The following is a 21629-nucleotide window of genomic DNA, read 5'->3' on the forward strand; positions in this document are numbered from 1 at the left end:
AGTACGAGTAGAGAGAGAGAGAGAGAGAGAGAGAGAGAAAGGAAAAGAAAGAGAAAAAGGAAAAGAAAGGAAAGAACTTTTATTTTCTTATTTTTATTTTTTTATGTTTTAGTAGTATACATTTCTTTTATATCTTTTTTTGTTTGTTTAGATTGAGATCTTTTCTTAACTTTACCTATATCTTTTTAAATTAATCATGATATTTTCTTCTGCAAATGTACAAATTGGTCTTGCATTTAATGCCACAGTTAAGAATCTTAAAGTCTTGGTTACATAATTGCTTGTGTGCATGCTTGAGTTCAGTTTGCTACACGGCCTTCCTCGTAGTAGTAACACTTGTTCATTACTTATCATCAAGCTCGCTATCTCCTTTCTTTTCATTTCTACTTCATCATGTAAACTCGCTACTATATTTTTTCCAGATTTAGAATCCTTGATGCAACATCTTTACCAGTATCTTGCATTCTCTTCTCTTCCTTTGTCTTCTACTCTTCCAACATCTTTCGGGCTTAATTGTAATCATCTATTAGATTACTGATTATTTCTTTCCCGAACAAACCGTTGACCTATTTATGCTCTCGGTTCAACGTCTTGTACGCAACTATTCGCCTTAACAACGCTTTTTGAATATCGTTTATCTAATAAAAAGTATTTATAAGAACTTAAGAAACGTTCATAATTTAGGGTATTACCTTTTCGGATTTCCAGTAACACCAAAAGAAGAAAATTTATATTTTAAAAGACACGACTAGCCATAATCACAACTAATATTCACAAATTTATTTTATTTGGAATAAGAAATATAACTAATCGGTTGATAAAAAAAAAATAACTAAAAGAGGATTAACATTTATATCCAATATTACATACTATGATTGTAAATTTCATATATTTCAAATAGGGACATTTACTTAGATACTACACAATTTAGGTGAAATGACTAGATACATACAAGTTTTTTTTTATTACTAGAATATTTTGGGTATATTTTCGATTTCCAGCGTGTCCTTTGTTACACGTTATTGGAAAAAACATAATTACAAAGAATGTTATTGTCGCGTTAGAGAAAACGCATCTCCATGTCATAAATATTGCACATGTATTAAATAACTCAGCCATTATGTTGCGGCTAATTTAAGGAAAACGACTGAGTTATGAGCGAAGGGCTAAGTTATGAGCGAATGGCTGACTTATGAGCAGAACTCAGTCAATAGTTACAGCTGACTTAATAAAATCTGGCTGAGTTATGAGCTAACGGCTAACTTACGCGCATAACCTAGCCGTAGTTGAAACTGTGTTTAGACCCGATGGTTGATTTATCAAAATTATGGTTGAGTTATTGCTTCGACACGACTGAATTAACTTTCTCTGGCTGGCTGAGTTATCGACAACGACTCAGTTATGAGATGTCGTTACGACTGACTTATGTTTCATAGTCATAACTCAGCCGTAATGAGCTGGATTAACGGAAAACTCGGCCTTGATACAATAATAGTATTCTTGTTGTGGTGACTTAAAGTTTTGTTTGATCGCTGATTTATTTAGAAGAGTTATATGTTCGTTTGGTGATGGACTTGCCATGTCAAATGCATTATTCCATGTCATCATCAAGGATGGAAATGCAAAACGTCTTCTTCTTCAACATGGGATTTTCAAACTTTTTTTTATTTTTTATACTTTGTTGTTCTTCACCTAGTTCTTCACTTGGTTCCTCATTCTTCTTCATTTTCGTTGATGGATCCGTTTCCACTAATTGTTGTTTCCAGTAATTGGCTAAAGAAACACAAATATGTATTTAACATCGACGATAGAGGGTGTAGAGTTGAGCAGATAGATGTGGAAAGAACGCACGTCAAGCTTGTGAAGTTGGTTCTCGATGACTACGGATTGAATGAGTTTAGTCATTAGGTAAAGCTGAGCTACATGATGTCATTAGAATAACTTCCCCAAACCCAAAATAGTAAGCATTAAGTCAATCATGTCGTTGGCATAACTCGGCCAAACCACGAATTTATCTTTGTTTAGTCAGCTATGTCGTTAGAATAACTCAGGCTACTCAGCCAAACCTTGAATTATTCTGTGATAAGTCAACCATGTCGCTAGCATAACTCGGCCAAACCTCAAATATGGCAAATGTGAATATTTGATACATTCACGTAATTAAAACACTTTAATAAGGTGTAATTAACATTTTTCTCACTTCAATTTACCAAGATAAATATCATGAAATTAGCTCATGTTTGTACCTTTTAAACTAATCCAACAAAACGATAAATCCCAAACTCTATACTTCGCTTCCATTCCTCGACAGTTGATCAATGTAAAATATGAATGGGTTGTAAGTGTGAAATTTTTATTGTATATTAATATTATAATATTAACATTATTATAACTAATACTAATGTTAACATACATATGTCCCTTTAAATTAAACTTTCACTCATAAGTCAGCCGTGAAAAGTATAAAACTCAGTCGTGACGTATTATTTTACAATCAAACACAAAACTTGAATTATTTTGAATATTGTTTTTGGAATATTTGAATAAACATATTCATTTATGAATTTATCACGCATGTGTGTGTGAAAATGTGTACGTAATTATTAAGCATAACTCAGCTGTAATGTAGCATATCTCTGCCGTAATATAGCATAACTCAGCCACAATGTTGCATAACTCAGACAAAAAGTTGAAAATGACGTTTCGTACTTCTCTATTGTTTTTGTCGGGAAACGAAAAGTCCCAACTCGAGTTGAGACGAAATGCGAAAACAATGACGACGAGAGAGATATAGCATCTCGTCAGTATGACTCGAAGCGGCCTGAAGAGACGAGGGAGAGGAAGAGAAGCGGTGATGGTTTTCGTTCATCGTCTGAATTTTCGAGAGAGGGAAATAAATTTTTTTTTCTTGTTCGTGAAAAATGACCCAAACGATTTAGTTTCCCCCTTTTTAATCATTAATGATTAATGACGTGGATATTGTGAGTATGATATGAATATTTTGGGTACGATGTGGATTTTCAAGTATGACGTAGAATTGTTTAATGAATAGAAAAATGGTGTTGATTATAATTACACCCATGACACTAAACATATGAGTAATTTTCAAAAGATTTGCATAATCTAGCAATATTCCAACAATTGTGCTATATCTGAGTAATTATTTATTTCATATACGGTTTTCCAAAAAAATGTATTTATCTTTTTTCTTTATACATTATTTTATCTTTTCATTAATATCTTGGTATATAAAATATCAGAATTATAAAAATGTAAATTAATGAGATGTCTAATCGCGATTGATCAAATGTCCTAGGAGAACTACAAAGTTAAGCGTGTTTATATTAGACTAGTGCAAAGATAGGTGACATTCCCAGAAGTGAATATCGAAACTGTGTGAGTGAGGCCAAAACATAGAAAAAGATCATGTGGTGATTTGTATGGTCGGAAAACAAGTCTTTTAGCCGGTCATCGGATATGGATGAGCTCACATGCGTAGTAAAAGAACGTGATGCCCATTAAGGGAGGTGGGCCCATGGGCTAAATATGAACATAGAGCCCACTAGAGAAATGACGGTCTGGACGTTACAATGGTTATGTATGTTTTGTAGCAAGATAAATTTTTTTTATTGCACCAACATCATAAACCATAAAATAATAAAAATACTCATTCATTATTATTATTATTATTAATAATCAATTCATAGATCTATCACATGAGCTTTCAACATTTAGGTTGAGGAATATTACAAAGCTTGTATGTTTTGTGACTACCAGGAGAATCAAAAAGTGCTCGTGACCACTCTCCTTTAATGAACTGACACAAACATGGTATGTGTTCTACCATTACTTTACAACAATGTTAATTCGGTAGTGCTTCAGGTTGGGTTAACGGTAGCAAACATGGCCAGAAGACATCCATTAGAACGCATGTCACCTTCTCTTCTATCGGACCATTAGCTATTGTGGCTCTGATCAAAGTTGGAGACAGTTGAAGTATTGTCACCAGCACAAGCAATGTCAATGTTGTAAACTTCATGTCTTAGAATATTGAGATTTTTGATTTTGGTGTTGATGGTAAGAGTTATTTGTTTATGAGGAATGTGTTGAGTTGTTATATATATAATTTATATATGTTATGAGGTTACCTAAATAACTAGAAATTAAAGTCTAAAAAGATTTGATTTGGCAATGTATATATATAGTTAATAACTTTGACCATGTTTTCTTTATAAAAATTCACTTTTAATATGGTATCCATATGTTTTAAATATGTTGAAGATTTGAAATCATTGCAACTTGTAAATATAAAGTACTACTCCCTTTGTCTCATTATAAAGAGTTTTTGGTTAAAAGCACAAAAGATTAATAAACATTAATTGTTTGATTATTTATAAAAATTCAAACAATAGGAGAATATACTGAAAAAATTAAATAATCATATATCATTAAATTAGTAAAAATTATGCATAGAAACTTGCATAAAGCTAATAAATTATAACAAATAAAAAAAGCCTACAAAACATAATATGTATTGGTATAAAGGGAGTAGATGTTTAAATATTAAGGATACTTTTTATCGAATCATAAACTTTTATAAAAAAAATTAAATTTATTAAAGATGAGTATTTTTAAAAAAGTGGTATTGGAAAAAAGATATTTTTGAAATTCCCCCAACTTTGATGAATTAAGAAATTTTTATAAAATTTGGAAATTCTCGCAGAATCCATTGATTTTAAAATCAAAGTAGATTTAAAAAAAAAAAAAAAAGAGATTTCAAAAGAATGTTGTCACACAAAATTACTCTAATATGTCACACAATGTAATGTTCCACTTCTTTTATTGATGCTAATTAAGAAGTTAAGTTTAATAGACATTGCATACAATGTTTTTGAGCCAAGCATGACATGTGTATAGTGTTAGAATTATTGTCTTTTTCATTACATGACACAGCTAGTTTTTTTTATTTACACATGATCAAACCTTAAAAACCATCAAAAAGAGGAACATGACAGTTACTATTACAGTAGAGTTTAACTCAGAATCCAGGTATATAAAAGTAACCCGGCAAAGTAAACACTGCAGACACATATTATATTATGTTCTCTCTACTATTACAAACCATTAAACAGGAATGGAGAAAAATGTCTGAACAAATGGTTAAAGGCTTCATTCAGATCACACGGAGCTCTGTAAGAAAGGCAGCACATAGATCCAAGAAGAGAAACTGAGGACCATTAACTCTCTGGATATCTAGCAAGTACTTCTCTTCGCGAGCTTTGTACAACTGTTTCAAAGATCAAAAGGAAACTCATAAAAAGCGTAAAACTACGTGACCATTGTTGTTCGAAACCAGTTTGTTCAAGTTTTAATGAAGGTTTAAGTCTGTCCTAGCTGGTTTAGTTTTGTTGAACTACTGGGAAAACAACTAAGTAACCTAAAATACTATTGGGATATAACAATAACAACAGCAAATCCTAGTCTTTGCTATAACTTGATTCTGGTAATGTAGAATCGTTTATCGGTTCATAAACCTACCTAACCGAACTGGGCAGTCGGTTTTTTCTCTCCTAGGTTTCTTGTTGATCCAAATATATGTGTGAGTTTGTAGTTACCTGAAGTTCAAATTTGATGACAGTGGGTGAAGTCATGGCACAGTCATCCTCAATAATGCTGGATTCGTCTCTGAAGTGGAGCTGATTGTTGACCATAGTATTCTGACCATCAGCAATACCAGGAACCCATCGACATTTCATGTTGTAGTGACCAATCTTCTTCCAACACACATTGAGTTCTTGAAGAGCTTTCAAAACTTCATTCATGATTTCACGAGGATGCGCATGGGACTGTTCAAAATAGAATGGTAAAAGATTGAATATGGCTTGGGTATGTCGAGGTAAAGAGTACTCATTCGAAACAAGAAAACAAAATTTCAGATACCAAATTTCCGAATAATTTGATGATTTTGGCAAAAGACGAAACATATATAGGATTGTATGTTGCATTCAGGCGAGGTTATGGTGAAAAACAAAAAGAATCAGCAATCTGGAACAGACCTGAAGTCCAAGAGCCCATTTTCGGTCAACTGGGACTTGTGATCTTGCTCCTAACCCGTAGTGATCCACATGTGCAGGAACCCAATGGCCTACAGGTGATGCAGCCGCTTCAGGTGTGCGCATAGGATTGGAACCACTGTCCTAGATGAGTAAAATTGAGAAGGTGAAAATGTTAGTAGAAAACCAAAGTGAGACCTTGGGTCTGACCAGTTCACTATATCATGTCGTAAAGTTTTATATTTTTCGTGGCCCTTATGAGATTTAAATGTTTGAAAGCTATCCACTGGGAGAAAAGAGAAACACATACTGTTGTCTCCTGAAACTCGGATTCAAGATAGCCACTTGGAACACGGAACCGGTTGTCCAATAACAGGTAGTATGTAACAGTAGCCTGATACGAGTAGCAAGTAGCGTTTCAGTGACTATTGGAAACTAGTTTAAGTAAATAAAAGACTACAGACAAAAAATAACATACATCATTTTGTGTTCTGTTGCGAAGAGATTCCATGACTTGGTTTCTGTCAAATCCCATGTTGACCACTTCTTGAATTATCTCCTCATTGATCTGGAAAATGTAAGAGAGAAGCTGTAACGATCAGTATCACCACAAGTGACTCTTTTAATTTCCAAATGGCGCTTAAACGGTAAAACCAACCTTTTTAGCCTGCTCTACTGTATCTGGAGGAGAAACAGCAAGATAACGAGGAAGATGGGTCTGGAACCAACGGTGTTGGCGGATCTCTGGAATGGTAATTCGTTTCACTGGGTCAACTATAAGCATCCTTGGGATCAGGTCTCTAGCCTCAGATGATAAATGACTAGGAAGAGTGTAAATCCCACCCTAGAGATAAAATAAAACATTGAATTAGTTACTTCACATAAATATGAATCCATTTGAGAAGGGTCTTTGAGCTGAATCAAAGTAAAATGTACAATACCTTTATTTTCTTGAAAAGGTTAGGAATGTTTTCATCATCAAATGGAAGAGTACCACACAATAGAGCATACAATATTACTCCGCAACTCCATACATCTACTTCAGGTCCAGCATATAATTTACCTGATATAACCTACAACAAGTAGTAACAGGTGATTCATTGAAATTTAATGTTTCAGATCATAATCTATGAATGGAGAAACGAGACATATGTAATAAAAAATTCAGAACGAACCATTGAACATAAATAGATAAAAAAATGTTTGAACAAATGGTTAAATGCTTCAGATAAAAAAAAATGTGTGAACAAATGGTTAAAAGCTTCAGATCAAAAGAAAGCAAAAGGAGACATAGGTAATGAAAGAACTCGTAACTTTACTAAAAAATGAATACCTCGGGAGCAGCGTAATTGGGGCTTCCACAGCTTGTCTTCAGAAAATGACCATCCCGCATGACATTACTAAGCCCAAAGTCAGCAATCTTAATATTGCACCTCGAATCCAATAATAAATTCTCAGGCTTCAGGTCTCTATGGACAACCATATTACGATGGCAATACTCAACACCAGATATTATCTGCTCGGACACAAGCCACACGCTTTCAACACTCTAAAATCAGCCGAGACAAAATACGCTACAAACACACTGGTTTTCGTCAGAAAAAAACATACCTGCTGGAAAAAGTTACGAGCCTCATCCTCTTGTAATCTACCTTTCTCTACAATATAATCAAACAGCTCTCCGGATTTGACATACTCCATGACAACATATATGTCACTCGGGGTCTCAATTACCTCATACTGCCGAATAATATGAGGATGCATAAACAATCGGAGAATCTTGATCTCCCTTCTCACTATAAAGAAAAAAAATGTACATACATTAAGATAAAACCCACAAGCAAACCACTCAAGCTAGAACCTAGCAATACATTTACAACACCTTTCTCTTCCATTTCCATGTTCTTGATCTTACGACGATTGAGGATTTTAATAGCAACCTTATGCCCTGTGACAACATGCTCTGCTATTTTCACCTTCCCAAAAGATCCAATTCCAAGAGTTTTACCAAGCTTGTAGTTAGGCAAAATCGATTCCACTCCATTATTGCCAAATCTATTCGATGAATGATCCATTTCCTGAACATTAACAAGCTCTCTTTAACAACTTCTCAATACAAGAAGAAGAACATCACTAAACCTTCAAGATATTAACTCAATTCCATTTCTAAATCAAGCTTGTAAGAAACAGAGACAACATAATCTACTTGTAATGGAGGTTTTACTCTGAAATCGAACCATAGACTTACGAATTTTAGGGATTAGAACGACGAAAGTGATAGACTTTACAAACCCAAACAAACAAAAAAGTCAATTTACCACAAAAAGGTACTTAATTTCGCAAACCCTCTTCGAGTAGATCCCAAAATCAAAAAGCCCAGAAGAACAATTGAAACAAAGAGCGAAGCAATACGCAGAAACAAGAGAAGAATCTAACTGAGAGAGAAGCAGAGAAGAATCGTAAGAGAGAGAGAGAGAGAAGAGCAGATATGTAACTTACGGAGTAATCTGAAGAAAATCTTGGGAACTTAGTTTTTTTCCAAGTCGTATGTGACGCAGAGCTGAGTCAGGTCAGGTACTTAAAAAGTCATGAAGGTGATGATCTCAGAGAGAGTATGTAAATTGGTAATGACGAAGAAGAATCAAGAAACCACAAAAACCCAGATAAAATGTTTTATTGCAAGCCCTTGAATTAGGGACATTTCTGACTTTTTTCTTTATTTTTCTTTCAAAAAAAACTAGTTTTTATTTTATTTTTTAGGTTTTTAAATTTATCATCATATAACAAAAATATTAGGTTGTCTGTTTTAGAAGAGGACCAAAAGAAAATAAACATGAATTATTTTTAAAATTTCAAAGTTTGTAAAGAATGTAACATGTGTTAAGTATATTGATAAAATATTAACAACGTAAAAACAAAATTATTTGATGAAATAGGAAAAATTAATTTGAAGATATGTATATATTTCATGTCTTTTATTAATTTCAACGAAGATTATAAATATTTCGCTAAACATACAAATGAAATCTCTATACATTCATGCATCAACATTTTAATATAATGAAATAATAAAAAGTGGTATTACATATTATTTCTATTCTTAGCGCGAACAAATTTATAAATTCGTTATTACTTTTTTGATATTTAATCGCCTCATTTAATATGATCATTTTGTTTGGATTGTATCTCTGGTAATGAAACTGCAAATCTAAAGGTTGCGAACCATCACTTACATCGCATATCATACAATCTTTACCATCTCCTACACTAGGTGATGGGTTTGTTTTAATCGTCAATGTTAACCATGACAAATCCATAATCTTGATTTCTTTGTTGACGTTCGATAAACATAGATGAAAAATCTTACTAAAATTAACTATAACATTTGGTTTCTTCAAGTGCAGGAACATTCCCGCCATAAAGATAGGATCTCCAAACCTTCAAGGTGAAAACAACTCCAGCCATCTCCAAATAGTAAGTACATTAGTTGCCTTTATGCTTCCTCAACTTCCTCTAAGTACAAGCAATCACCCTACCCTGCTGCATGAATACACATTCAAGACCCACTCTCGACGCATCTGTATATACCACAATATAAATCGATGCCCTGCTCTAGCAATGCCAAAATTGGTGTACGAGTCTACATCGCTTTCAGTTTCTCAAAACTCTCCTCACACTCCAGAGACCACATAAAAATAACACTAATTCCTATTAGTTAGTCATAGCTTGTGTCTTACTCGCGAAACCTATGATGAAGAACCTTCGATAACAACCCAAACTCGAGCAAACTATAGCAAACTCTTGATCTTGGTAGCATTCTTTGGCCTTGACCCTTCTCTCATAGCCTGGATCTTCTTTAGATCCATTAAAACCCTATCCGGTGAGATAATGTGACCCAAAGACCTGATCTCTCGCTTCCAGAAATTTAACTTGCTCAACCTAGCGAACAGCTTCTGCTCCCGCAGTTTCTCCAAAACAACCCTCAAATGAATCTTGTGCTTTTCGACATTAATCGAATACACCAAGAAATCATCGATGAAGATAATCTCAGTTTCATGCGGTTACTCCTGGAACACTCCATTCACGGGCGTTATAGGGGACGATGCCGATATTATGGCACCCGACATGATGGTTTCATTAGAGATTGCAAAGCTGAAGAAGCAGCTGGATAAGGATTTTATCCGACCAAGCAGTTCACTATGGGATGTGGGGAGCACGAGTGTCGTTGAAACATATGTTGTCCTTCGATTCCTGATTGTCCTCTACCTCCTTTGGATTTTTTTTTTTGCTTTTCTGGTTCCACGTAAAAAACAGTGGAATTTCTTCAAAAATAAACTTCTTTTATTTTTGTTTATTAAGATCAAACCAGCAAGATTGAGAGGATCTTTGTTATTTTTCTGGTTATGAACATTGTTGACCATGCTTAACCTAACAACAATGGATAAGATAATAACAAATTTTGTCGTCAAATTAGACTGCTGAAACCTTCTTCGAAGTGGAAGACAATGCTAAAGGAGATGATGAATCATCACTTAACCATTTTGAAGGAGTATAAGAATTGCTACCATCTTGACTACTAGTAAGTAAAAAGGCTTATCTAATACACAATAGTGTTGTCCTGTTTGTATATGTGAACTTAATAACATAATAAAAGTGATTAATAATGTAAATTATATAATTTGCAACCAGATAACACTCTTAAAACCTTGTAGATGTCCAAGTCATTTCAAAGGTTCTCATTTCCAACACATGCTAGAAACTCGTAATTAGTTTTCCCGCATAAATCCTTTATTTTTCTTGGAAAAATCTTGTGGATCCTCAATCTATGAATTGGGATTGAATAAAATTTAGTAAATCCAATTATCAAATTAAAATTATGAATCTAAAATATATGCCAAAATCAATAACCTCATCGTATGCTCCTTGAATGAGACTGTTTGCAACATAGCCTACAATTTCAGTAGCCATGCAAATATCATCAATTTCATTTCCCTAGTTTGATCCATAACTTGAACATGCATCTTGAACTAGACAAATTTAGGTCAACATATGGAATTATTTATTAAACATATTCATAATACCTATTATCATTTAAACTAATACCTCAATTATAGTATAGATATCTCTGATATTCATAGATGGAAATGTGAGATAAAGCAAGGTCGTTATCGCGTCTTGGTCTATTTTCAAGCAAAGTGAGAGCTAATCCATCCTTTGGTAAACTATATACAACATAAAATATACAGGTCACTAAAACATAGAAATTTAAATACAAAATGTTTGAGTGACAAAAGATGCATTGAAAGCATTTGAGACACTTGTAACATCTAGAGTAGTATAGATTATTGTTTAAAATATTATAGAATTTAATTAAGAACTAAAAGTATTTAAAGATTATTCGTTACATTTGTAATTTTTGATTTTTGCAAATCTCATTAGAAAAATAACCATATCTTGGTCATCTTGATCACATGCTGAAAACATTTGTTCAGCAAAGGAACCCCATAATATTAGAGGTTTAAAGTTAATCACAATAATCACAAAATACATATCTGAGGAATGTGTAGGAGGTAGACATATCTTTTGAATTGGTGGCAAGCTAAAGCTGTTGAGAATAGGTATGTGTTTTGTGAGTATACTATAACCTACATGAATAAATATTTATATATAGCCTACTTACTAAGGGTTTAGATGTGGTGCACATAAGAGTTTTGGAGATGAAGAACAAAAAATTGGGGAGCTCTGATTTTGTTAGTACATATTCGAGTTAGTAGTAACTGAATACAATTTAGGCATGTTAGCTTTAAAAAGGCGTAAATTAGAGATTGTTGAATACAGTTTAGATCATTAGCTTCTATTTTCCGTGTAATTAGTTATGGAATGAGTATTGCATATCGAATATGCTCAAATCAATAAGATTGTATATATGATTTGTATTTATTTTATATTTAATGTATCATATCTTTGTTTCTGATAAGGAATCATTAAGCCCAAAAGAGAATGGATGCTTTCATGAAGCTCATTTACAAAATCGACCATTACTTTTTTTCCACGAATCGAACTTTTGTTGTTTTGATAATAACCTAGTAAACCCGCAGATCTATGGGTAAACGTGTGGGACCCTGATTTGTGGAAAGGCTTAAATGATTGCTTTGGCCATTTATATTATCAAAGTGTACTTATCTTTTTGGTCAAGAATCCTGAGAAAACTCCATTGTTAAGCGTGTTTATACTGGAGTAGTATGTGGAGTTATCAAAGGATGGGTAATCTTCCAAGAAATGATTGTCGAAACTGTGTGAGTGAGATCAACACACAGAGAAAGATATTATGGTAATTTGTAGGGTCGGTAAACAAATCATTAAGCCTCCCGGACGTAGCAAACCGGCCGTCGGATATGGGTGGGCTCACAGGTCTAGTGAGAAGACGTGAGGCCCATTAAGAGATGTGGGTCCAAGGGGGCTGAGAGTGAACATGGGGACCACTGGAGAAATGACGGTCGGGGCGTTACAAGTGGTATTAGAGCGGATCCCAGAAGCGTGTGAAGTCAAGTGGGCTCACACCGTTAGGGGGTGACGGTCTTGGTGCGCAACAAGGACGTTGCAGACTATTATTAGGGGAGAACTGTGGGACCCTGGTTTGCGGAGAGGCTTAAATGAATTTATTTGATCACCTATGTCACCAAAGTGCACTTATTTTTTCAGTCAAGAAACCTTAGAGAACTTCACAATTAAGCGTGATAATGCTGGAGTAGTCAAGGGATGGGTGACCAATTGATTGTCGGAATTGTTTGAGTGAGGCCAAGAAACATGGAAAGATCATGTGGTGATTTGTACGGTCGGTAAATAAGTCTATAAGCCTCTCAGATGTATCAAACCAACTGTCGGATATGGGACCATAGGTTGAGAGTAAACATGGGGTCCACTGGAGAAGTGACGGTTAGGGCGTTACAAAACATGTTGGGTAATCAAATTTTAAGTCATGTATTCCAAAATTTATCCTCTCTAATTTGGATTACTATTTTTCTTTAACAGTGATTAAGGGATAATTTTGGAAATTTTAGGCCAATTGGTGGTAATGTCAAATGTGTACGTCCCAAAATAGACAACCACATAAATCTTTCTTTGAGTTTATGAATTAAAATATGCCAAATATTCAATAAAGAGTATTTTGTTTCGAAATAATTTTATACGATATTCATTTCTAACTATATTTACTTTTCAAAAGCTAAAATAAATATAAATTATCTTTACTGATTAAGTTTCCACTTTTTAGAAAAATTATATTACATTAATCATTAGTATAAATAAAAAATGACAAAACAATAATTAATCTATATCAATAAATAGTATTCACTTTAACCAGATATTATTTTGCTTTAAAGTAATACTTTATTATGAGTTTCTTATTACAATAAATAAAAGTATCAAATATATATAGTGCATAGATTTTTTTATTTTTTGTGTACATGACTTTTCTTTAGTATTATATATGAAGTATTCAACTCATTCATTTGTAACCAACTAGAAACACTTCATAAAATATCAAAGCATTTGGGTAATTTTATCATGATTTGTCGGATAACGACCAGTTTAATTGTGATTGTTATACTATTAGGAATAGTCACGAGAAGCGAGTATTCCAATACTCGTGATGTTAAAGTAGATCGGCTCCTGAAGAAACTCAATAAACCTTATGTTAAATCCATCAAGGTTTACTTAATTTGTGGATTAGTTACACAAAATTACATATATATATTAATTGCTCTTAACTCTTATTTGTGTGTATGTTTTATAATTCTTAAATAGAGTCCAGATGGAGATATCATAGATTGTGTTCACATGAAAAATCATCCAATTTATGATCATCCTTTATTCAAAAACCACACCATTCAGGTTCAAATTTTTGTAAATTTTTTGAATCAATATTATTGTAGTGTTTTAAGTATATGCACTTCATGTTTTGGTTTTATCACCTTTTATTAAAAAATCGCACCATTCACCGAAAAGTATTTATACTATACCAAAACTTGATACTAACGCTAAAAATAACCAGTTGAAAGTGGGTTATCTAGGTACATTTCACTTTGTCAATTTTGAATATTATCCATTACTTTAAATCTAAAACGTTTTTGTTGTAGATGAGACCAAGTTCTTACCCAGAAGGATGGACCAATAAATACTCAAATAACAAAAAACAAAATATGGTTGCTCAACTTTGGACAATCAATGGTATATGTCCAAAAGATAGTATTCCGATCAGACGAACGAGAAAAGAAGATATTTTACGAGCAAAATCAATAGAAAAATATGGAAAAAAGGAACCCAACAATATGTTTTCACGTAAATCAGTTAATCAACCGAGACAAAGTGACACACATGAGGTATATATCGCATTTATTTAAGTACATAAAATGGTATCATTTTTATTAATTTTTATGAGTATATATTGTAGTTTCTTATATATCTATGTTTATGTACATATATAGTATGCTATACTTAGACTGCAACCAAATTCCCCTCAAACTAAGTTTCATGGCACCCAAGCGTTTCTAAACGTGTGGAGACCTCATGTACAAGATGACGGCGAATTTAGCCTAGCACAAGTATGGGTTGTGGCTGGAAATTATAGTACTCTACTTAACTCCATTGAAGCTGGTTGGCAGGTTTTAGTTATACTTTTTTATTGTAGTTGCATGTTTATTATTTATTCTTCTTTGTTTATTAATTATGTTGTTTTTAATTAGGTGTACCCTGAACTTTATAGAAATGGTAGTCGTCTAGTTCGACCATTTGTCTATTGGACTGTGAGTTTACTCCCACTTTATTGTTATGAATTTTTTGGCTAATAGTAAAAAAATCCCTATACCTACTTGAATATTTGTGGATGCGCTTTAATATTCGTGGCTATAGCGTCGTAGCTTAAATAATTGGTGGCTTTTTTTGTACTAAATCGCCTTATAGCCACGAATATTTGCGGCTGCGCAAGTGGCTATAGATTTTTTTTTACTAGTTCGTCAAACAATGTTTATAGATGAAATTTTATGTGTGCTGTTTGACAACGTGAAACAGGCTGATAGTTACAGGAGAACAGGTTGCTATAATACTATGTGCAGCGGCTTTGTTGCTATCAACCAGGAATTTGCTCTAGGTGCACCCATTCTTCAAGTTTCCTTCCAGGATGGTCAACAAATCGAGCTTTTCGTAAGTATATGGAAGGTAAAAAATAATTCATGTTGTTTTTCATCATACAATTTAAACAATTACTCCTTAGCATATAACATTTAAATATTGATTATATATTAATAGGACCATAGCACAGGAAATTGGTGGTTGAAATTTGGTCCTCATTTTTATGTTGGGTATTGGCCCAACGCATTGTTCAATACTTTACAAACTGGTGGAGCTGAAGTCCACTGGGGAGGCGAAATCGTAAATTTAAAGAATCACTCACGACATACAACGACAGTAATGGGAAGTGGATCATTTGCAGAAACTGGATATAAAAAGGCTAGTTATTTTAGGAATATTCAAATACTTGATGAATATAATACTGTGAAACAACCTGTAAGTGATTTACGACCTGCTGTGACGCATCCTAGTTGTTATACCATTAGGTATGGCACTAATCATCCTACATGGAAGACTTATTTCTATTATGGTGGTCCTGGTGGAACTAACCCTTTTTGTACTTTATAGATGTATGTATGTTGTGTATGAATCTATTAATGGTGATGGTGAAATAAAATGTAAGATAAAATTTTAGATGGCCAAAATTTGAATGTTCGTGATTTAAATTGTGTTTCTCCATCGTTTGCCACTAATGAAGAGTGATTAACGCTTGTTAGCTGATTCGTTTTCGGATTAAATCATGTATTTTTGGCTTTGTCAAAGAGACGGGATGACTAAAAAGCAAGTCAAAGCAAAATGATGTTTTAAATGGGTTACAAAAAGTTCAAGGTTTGACCGGAAAAAAGGTTCAAGATTTAAATGACCTAAATTTTAATTTTCATTGTTCAATTGACTTTTTCCCTATATATTTATATATATGTACCTTAACTGATTACCACTTTTAAATAGTAGAAGTTATAAATAGGGGAAAAATAGCTTATTTAGTATTATTTGGGGTAAAACTGTGTAACAATACAATGCATATGATTGATTACAAGTGCTAAATATGCATTAAGATTGTCCTTCGGTTTTAATATAAACTTATTAGAAAAAGCTAGAACACAAGAGAAGAGAAGAAGAAAACAAGCGGTGCAAATGATCCAATTAGAACACTTTGTTTTTATATATGGTCTTGTGGGTAAGATCCAATTAGTGCTCGGTGGGTGGATCAAGTCCAGGTTTTTAGCATAATATAGAATTTGTTAAGGTAGGAGTGTAATTCAATCACTTTTCAAATTAAAATAAAAAATAAAAACGAAAAAAATAATAGAAGGGGAATTTGAGATTCTAAATTTTCCCTAAGGGACATGTGAGGTAAAACTCGAAACCGATACACCTCATGTTCGAGACCAGACCTGCTCGAACCGACCTCTAAACTTTTGCCAGAAATCTTAACCAATTGAGTTATTAACACTTAGTTGTAGCATCATATTATTCACCGTCGCTTCTTGACCATTATTGATTCTATTCAAAATAACAAGCGACAAATATAGGCACGATGACAGGAAAATGTTCGTTTCATACCCGTACAAGTTTAGAAGTGTCGATTTCTATCTGTACCAAACCACAGTGCGAATTTCTACTCAAACACAAAATCAATTCAAATTTCATACCTAATTAGTACAAATAGTGCCAATTTCAGACTCCACATTAACATATGAAGACTCATACGCCACGTGTCAAAGTGATATGTTGACTCAGCGGACATGTGTCACATGACTTAGAGCGTGAGAGTGATGTGGCATTGTGGCATTTAAAGAATTGTTTTGGCATTTTTAATTTTGTTTTTCTATTGTAATTTTAATTGTAATTATAATATAGCCAAAACAATTCTGTAAACCTCTTAGAATAAATCACCATATTCCTAATAATGTGATGTTATATTTTAAATTTTAAATTTTTTAGAATTTATGTAATTGTTATCATTACAATTGTATTTATAAATGTAGTATAATAAAAAAATTAAAATATTATAATTGTAATCATTCAGAGTATCTAATTTTTTTTGAAAAATTTAGAATCACGGTATTAAAACGATATCGTTTTGTCATACACAATGCCACATCACTTTCAAGCTCTAACACGTGTCATCTGAGTCAGCATATCCCTTTAACACGTGGCGCCTGAGTCAACCCCTATATATTAATAGACAATCCTTTTTAAAAGAAAAAACTGATGTGGTACTCTCAGAGAGCTCTTCATAAAATATTGCACAATTAGCATTGTAGAAGTTAAAATTTACAAAACAACCTCTTACCTCATTCACAAAAATCGATTATTTGAAAAAATGTATATAATTACATCGCTTTATTGATATCAATATTTTACTTTACACTCACCTTAATACCGTAATTAACAAATATATTAAACCCTAAAGTCTCCTTTGCTATATAAATAGCCTCCATTTCATCATACATTAATGTTTTAGTAACAATGTCTTTGCTTTTGTTTTTGTGTATTGATGAATTGTTCCTAAATGAAAATTTTTAATACCTGGATAGTATCCAAGATAAACAAAGAAAGTCCAATGTTGTACATATATTTATTCTTTCCTATGAAATTCATTTATGATGATAAGAAAAAATGATGTATACATAATACACGTTAACTTTAAGCTTATTTATTTAGTTTTCTGTATTAATAGTCCTCTAACTCTCATGAAATATGATTTCAAGAAGAAATTTCTCAAGAGTCAAACCTATTAGGGATCTAATTTTACAAGACGCAATATTGTAATATTTTATATTTTCTTATTTACAATGTTCATATACAATGTCATGTTAATTTTTGTGATATTGCAATGCATAACCAACAAAAAAACTATAATTCACCCTCTAACCACTCTAACCATCAAACTATCATATTCTCTATATTATATGTATTAATGACAGTTTTTGCCCTTTTTGTCTTCTTCTTCTTTTTAATTATGTTTTCCTTTTATTTTTGTTCTCATTTAATTTAACATATATATACTACTAAAGTTTTCATATTAATTATTTGAATTATGTAATTTCTTTTTAAAACATTTTCTCTGTTTTACTATGATTAGAATTTTTTACAACAAACTAATTTCATTATGATTAAGTTATTATATAGAACAAACAAATATTCTATTCTATTTTAAAAAAGGCAACAAAGCATTTTCAAATATTGAGATTATTTTACTGCTTTTAAACATATGTTTTGGGAGAAGATTTTACTTTGTCTTTGTCTCAACGTCTTGCTCACTGTGGCAAGAAAATATCTAGTGTAAGAAACGAACTAGGCATAACGCTGAGGAGAAGATTCTTCTTATTCGTTATCATTTGGAATTTTGGATAAAGCTATTGCAACTGGTAACAGTACTCCAAATCAAAGTGCCTCTCTTAGAAGGGAACTTAATGAAGCTTATATTGAAGAAGAATTTCATTGGAAAAATAAGAGCAGGAATACTTGGCTTAATATTGGGGACAAAAATACTTCTTTTTTCCACAATGCTGCAAAGAAAAGGAAGCTTCGCAATAGGATTAGTGCTATTCAAGATGCAAATGGGATTATTTGTAGGAATGATACTCAGATTGCAGAGATTGCTACTCAATATTTTCAAGCTGCTTATACATCTCAATTAATGAGTGATCTTAATATCAGACAGGTTCTTCATGGGTTCCATAGTAGAGTTACTAGTGACATGAACAACAATCTCATCAGGGATATTACAGAGGATGAGATAAAAACTGGTATTTTCTCTATTGGTCCTCAACGTGCTCCAAGTCCAGATGGTTTTTCAGGTATCTTCTATCATCAGTTCTGGGATCATATCAAAGATGATATTTATAAAAGAGATAAAAGGTTATTTTTCAGAATAATGATTTGCACTGCCTTCATAACCACACTAATATATGTCTTATTCCTAAGATAGATAGGCCTACTTCTATGATGGATTATCGGCCTATAGCTCTTTGCAATGTGAGCTATAAGATTATTTCCAAGATCTTGGTTAAAAGGCTGAAATCTCATTTATCATAAATAATTTCAGAAACTCAAGCAGCTTTCATTCTTGGGAGAATGATTACTGATAATATTATTATAGCTCATGAAGTTCATCATGCTTTAAAGGTGCGTAAAAGACAATCTAAATCTTGTATGGCTGTGAAAACAGACATAGCAAAAGCTTATGATCGACTTGAGTGGAATGTTCTAGAAGAAACTATGAAGAGTATGGGTTTTGCTTCTCAGTGGATTAAGTGGATTATGGCTTGTGTTTCATCTGTCAACTATTCGGTTTTAATCAATGGTGTTCCTCATGGAAATATTCAGCCTGAACGTGGCCTTCGTCAAGGAGATCCTCTTTCCCCCTATTTTTTTATCCTTTGTGCAGAGGTTCTGACTTTTCTTATTGATCAAGAAATAAGGAGTCGAAGACTTCAAGGAATAAAAATCAGCAATGGAGGTCCTCAGCTAAGTCACCTTCTTTTTGATGATGATTCTTTATTCTTTACTCTTGCTAATGATAAGTCTTGCAAGGTTTTAAGAGATGTATTCACAACCTATGAGAAAATATCTGGTCAGGCTATTAATTTCCATAAATCTTCTATCACCTTTGGAAGTCGTGTGAAACCTGATGTGAAAAGAAGAATTCATAATTTGATTGGGATTCATAATGATGGTGGTGGTAAGTATTTGGGGCTTCCAGAGCAATATAATAGAAAGAAAGCTGAGATGTTCCAGTATATTTTAGAGAAGGTCAGAGACAGAACTCATGGTTCAAAGATCTTGAAAATTTTAATACGGCTATGCTAAGTAAACAGTCTTGGAGAAGCAACTGATGAAGCAAAATCTTCTTATCTTTGGAAGTCTCTTCTTCAGGGTCGTGATCTATTGAAGAAGGGCCTTCGGTATGTTATTGAAGAAGGGCCTTTTTCGACTCTTCTAGATTTAACAGTCAGCTTGGAGGAGAAAATTCAACTTCTTAATTATTACTATGAGCAATAAAAAGGATGTGAATTCCTTGTTTGCATCGTGATTACATTCAAAGTTAATAAAATTGTTATTTGAGTAAATATATATATGTTTTGGGTTTTAAAAAATGATATTACTCACATGAACATTTGATCAATTTGCTTATGTTGTATATCTTACTCTATATTTTTTCGTGTGTATAATTCAAAAGTTTTTCATATTTATTATCACTTGGGTTGATTTTATTGTATCCCTTAGGTAGGCATGACCAAAAGCTAACCTTAACCGTATTTCTAACTATAACCAAACCGTTTATAAAACGGTTAAAAACTGTAACCGTCAATCGTACAAGTAATTTAGTTACAATTAAAAAAATACTAACCGTAACCGTTAATTAACCGTAACTGTAATAAACCACCGGTTAACCGTACAGTTAACCGCACATTTAAAATTATTAAAATAAATTTAAATTATAATTATAACTGTATATAATGAAAATACACATCCAATGTTTGGATAAGATTTTAACATTATTAAAAGCAATACAACAAGTTGAACTCGTAAGTAATCAAAACATTTCATACTAAACTATTTATATTTTTATTTCTGTGTATATTTGATATTCAGTTTCTTAGTTTTGATCAAATACCCAGATTTAACTAATTCACTATAAATATTTGAATCACGTATATTTTGTACTTGTAAAATAAAATATTATTTCATATATTATTTTATTATTATTATAAAGTTAAAAATATAAAATTTTGTCTGTATATTAATATTATAATAATTATCAAATAACCGCAACTGTATTTAACCGTAACTGTAGTTAACTGTAACCATATATAACTATAACCGCTTTAACCGTATAGATAATGGTTAAGGTTATGGTTAAAGAAAAAAATAACCGTTAATCGGTGGTTAATTAACCATAACCGCATTAACCGTAACTGTGGTCATGCCTACCCTTAGGGTATACATTTCTTAGCCATTGTGTGTTTAAATCGTTTATTTGGGTTCTCTATGTTGTATCATTTAGGGTATAGCGTCTATAACTCAGTATCAGTTTAATTCGGCAATGGTTAGTTTTAGTTTCAGCTTTGTCTCCCGTTTTGTTTTGTACATGTATCTTTCATCTAAGGTTGTGTCTTCTCACCATATCCACTGGCGGACCTTCTCTATCACCACAACCAAGTCATAACCAAACAAACAACTACTTCCGCCGTAACTACCATCACCACAATCTTCACCACCATTACCACCACCACCACCATATATACAACCACGACTACAACAACATCCACCACTACAATTAAATTATTAAAGATTGTGTTACAGACTTAAATAATTTGTAGTATATTATTCTATTTTATGTGTTTCTATATAGAACATTATTTTCATCGTTACTAATACTACTCATCATTGGAACCACTATCACATCGTGATGAGGTCATAAAAATTGAGGTCCTC

General features: G+C 32.7%; 3 protein-coding genes across 7 annotated transcripts; 1 reads left to right on the forward strand and 2 right to left on the reverse strand.

The window, feature by feature from the left end:
- Positions 1–3645: 3645 nt before the first annotated feature.
- On the reverse strand, positions 3646–4121 carry LOC17885785 (non-specific lipid-transfer protein 2). Its single transcript, XM_023783228.1, is given in 1 exon segment — positions 3646–4121. A coding segment is annotated over 1 exon segment (315 nt). The 5' UTR covers positions 4040–4121; the 3' UTR covers positions 3646–3724.
- Positions 4122–4908: 787 nt separating this feature from the next.
- LOC17886052 (SNF1-related protein kinase catalytic subunit alpha KIN11) lies at positions 4909–8676 on the reverse strand. Of its 4 annotated transcripts, none has more exons than XM_006290797.2 (11): positions 8553–8673; positions 7936–8131; positions 7665–7849; positions 7387–7569; positions 6995–7126; positions 6712–6897; positions 6532–6621; positions 6364–6447; positions 6057–6197; positions 5616–5846; positions 4909–5287 (listed from the first exon to the last, which is right to left on the reverse strand). In XM_006290797.2, the coding sequence occupies exons 2-11, from the start codon at positions 8126–8128 to the stop codon at positions 5174–5176; spliced, it is 1539 nt and encodes a 512-aa protein (XP_006290859.1). In that variant the 5' UTR covers positions 8129–8131; positions 8553–8673; the 3' UTR covers positions 4909–5173. The 4 variants fall into 4 exon arrangements, with proteins under 4 accessions (XP_006290859.1, XP_023638752.1, XP_023638753.1 ...); XM_023782984.1 differs by lacking the exon at positions 8553–8673 and adding an exon at positions 8302–8487; XM_023782985.1 differs by lacking the exon at positions 8553–8673 and adding an exon at positions 8372–8484.
- Positions 8677–13585: 4909 nt separating this feature from the next.
- On the forward strand, positions 13586–15832 carry LOC17887237. 2 transcript variants are annotated; one of them, XM_023782954.1, is made up of 7 exons: positions 13586–13763; positions 13860–13946; positions 14192–14434; positions 14540–14716; positions 14798–14857; positions 15123–15269; positions 15360–15832. In XM_023782954.1, the coding sequence occupies exons 1-7, from the start codon at positions 13620–13622 to the stop codon at positions 15747–15749; spliced, it is 1248 nt and encodes a 415-aa protein (XP_023638722.1). In that variant the 5' UTR covers positions 13586–13619; the 3' UTR covers positions 15750–15832. The 2 variants fall into 2 exon arrangements, with proteins under 2 accessions (XP_023638722.1, XP_023638723.1); XM_023782955.1 differs by lacking the exon at positions 14798–14857.
- Positions 15833–21629: the final 5797 nt, after the last annotated feature.

The sequence above is a fragment of the Capsella rubella genome, unplaced genomic scaffold (assembly GCF_000375325.1).
Source record: "Capsella rubella cultivar Monte Gargano unplaced genomic scaffold, Caprub1_0 scaffold_5, whole genome shotgun sequence".
NCBI lineage: Eukaryota > Viridiplantae > Streptophyta > Magnoliopsida > Brassicales > Brassicaceae > Capsella > Capsella rubella.

Coding starts and splice junctions, on each gene's coding strand:
- LOC17886052 (XM_006290797.2), bottom strand. CDS start 8,128: ATGGATCATTCATCGAATAGATTTGGCAATAATGGAGTGGAATCGATT. Junction 6,898..6,994: donor ACCTTTTCAAGAAAATAAAG/GTATTGTACATT, acceptor TTTTATCTCTAG/GGTGGGATTTACACTCTTCC. Junction 5,847..6,056: donor AATGGGCTCTTGGACTTCAG/GTCTGTTCCAGA, acceptor TATTTTGAACAG/TCCCATGCGCATCCTCGTGA.
- LOC17887237 (XM_023782954.1), top strand. CDS start 13,620: ATGATTTGTCGGATAACGACCAGTTTAATTGTGATTGTTATACTATTA. Junction 13,947..14,191: donor TCAAAAACCACACCATTCAG/GTTCAAATTTTT, acceptor TTTTTGTTGTAG/ATGAGACCAAGTTCTTACCC. Junction 14,717..14,797: donor CCATTGAAGCTGGTTGGCAG/GTTTTAGTTATA, acceptor GTTTTTAATTAG/GTGTACCCTGAACTTTATAG.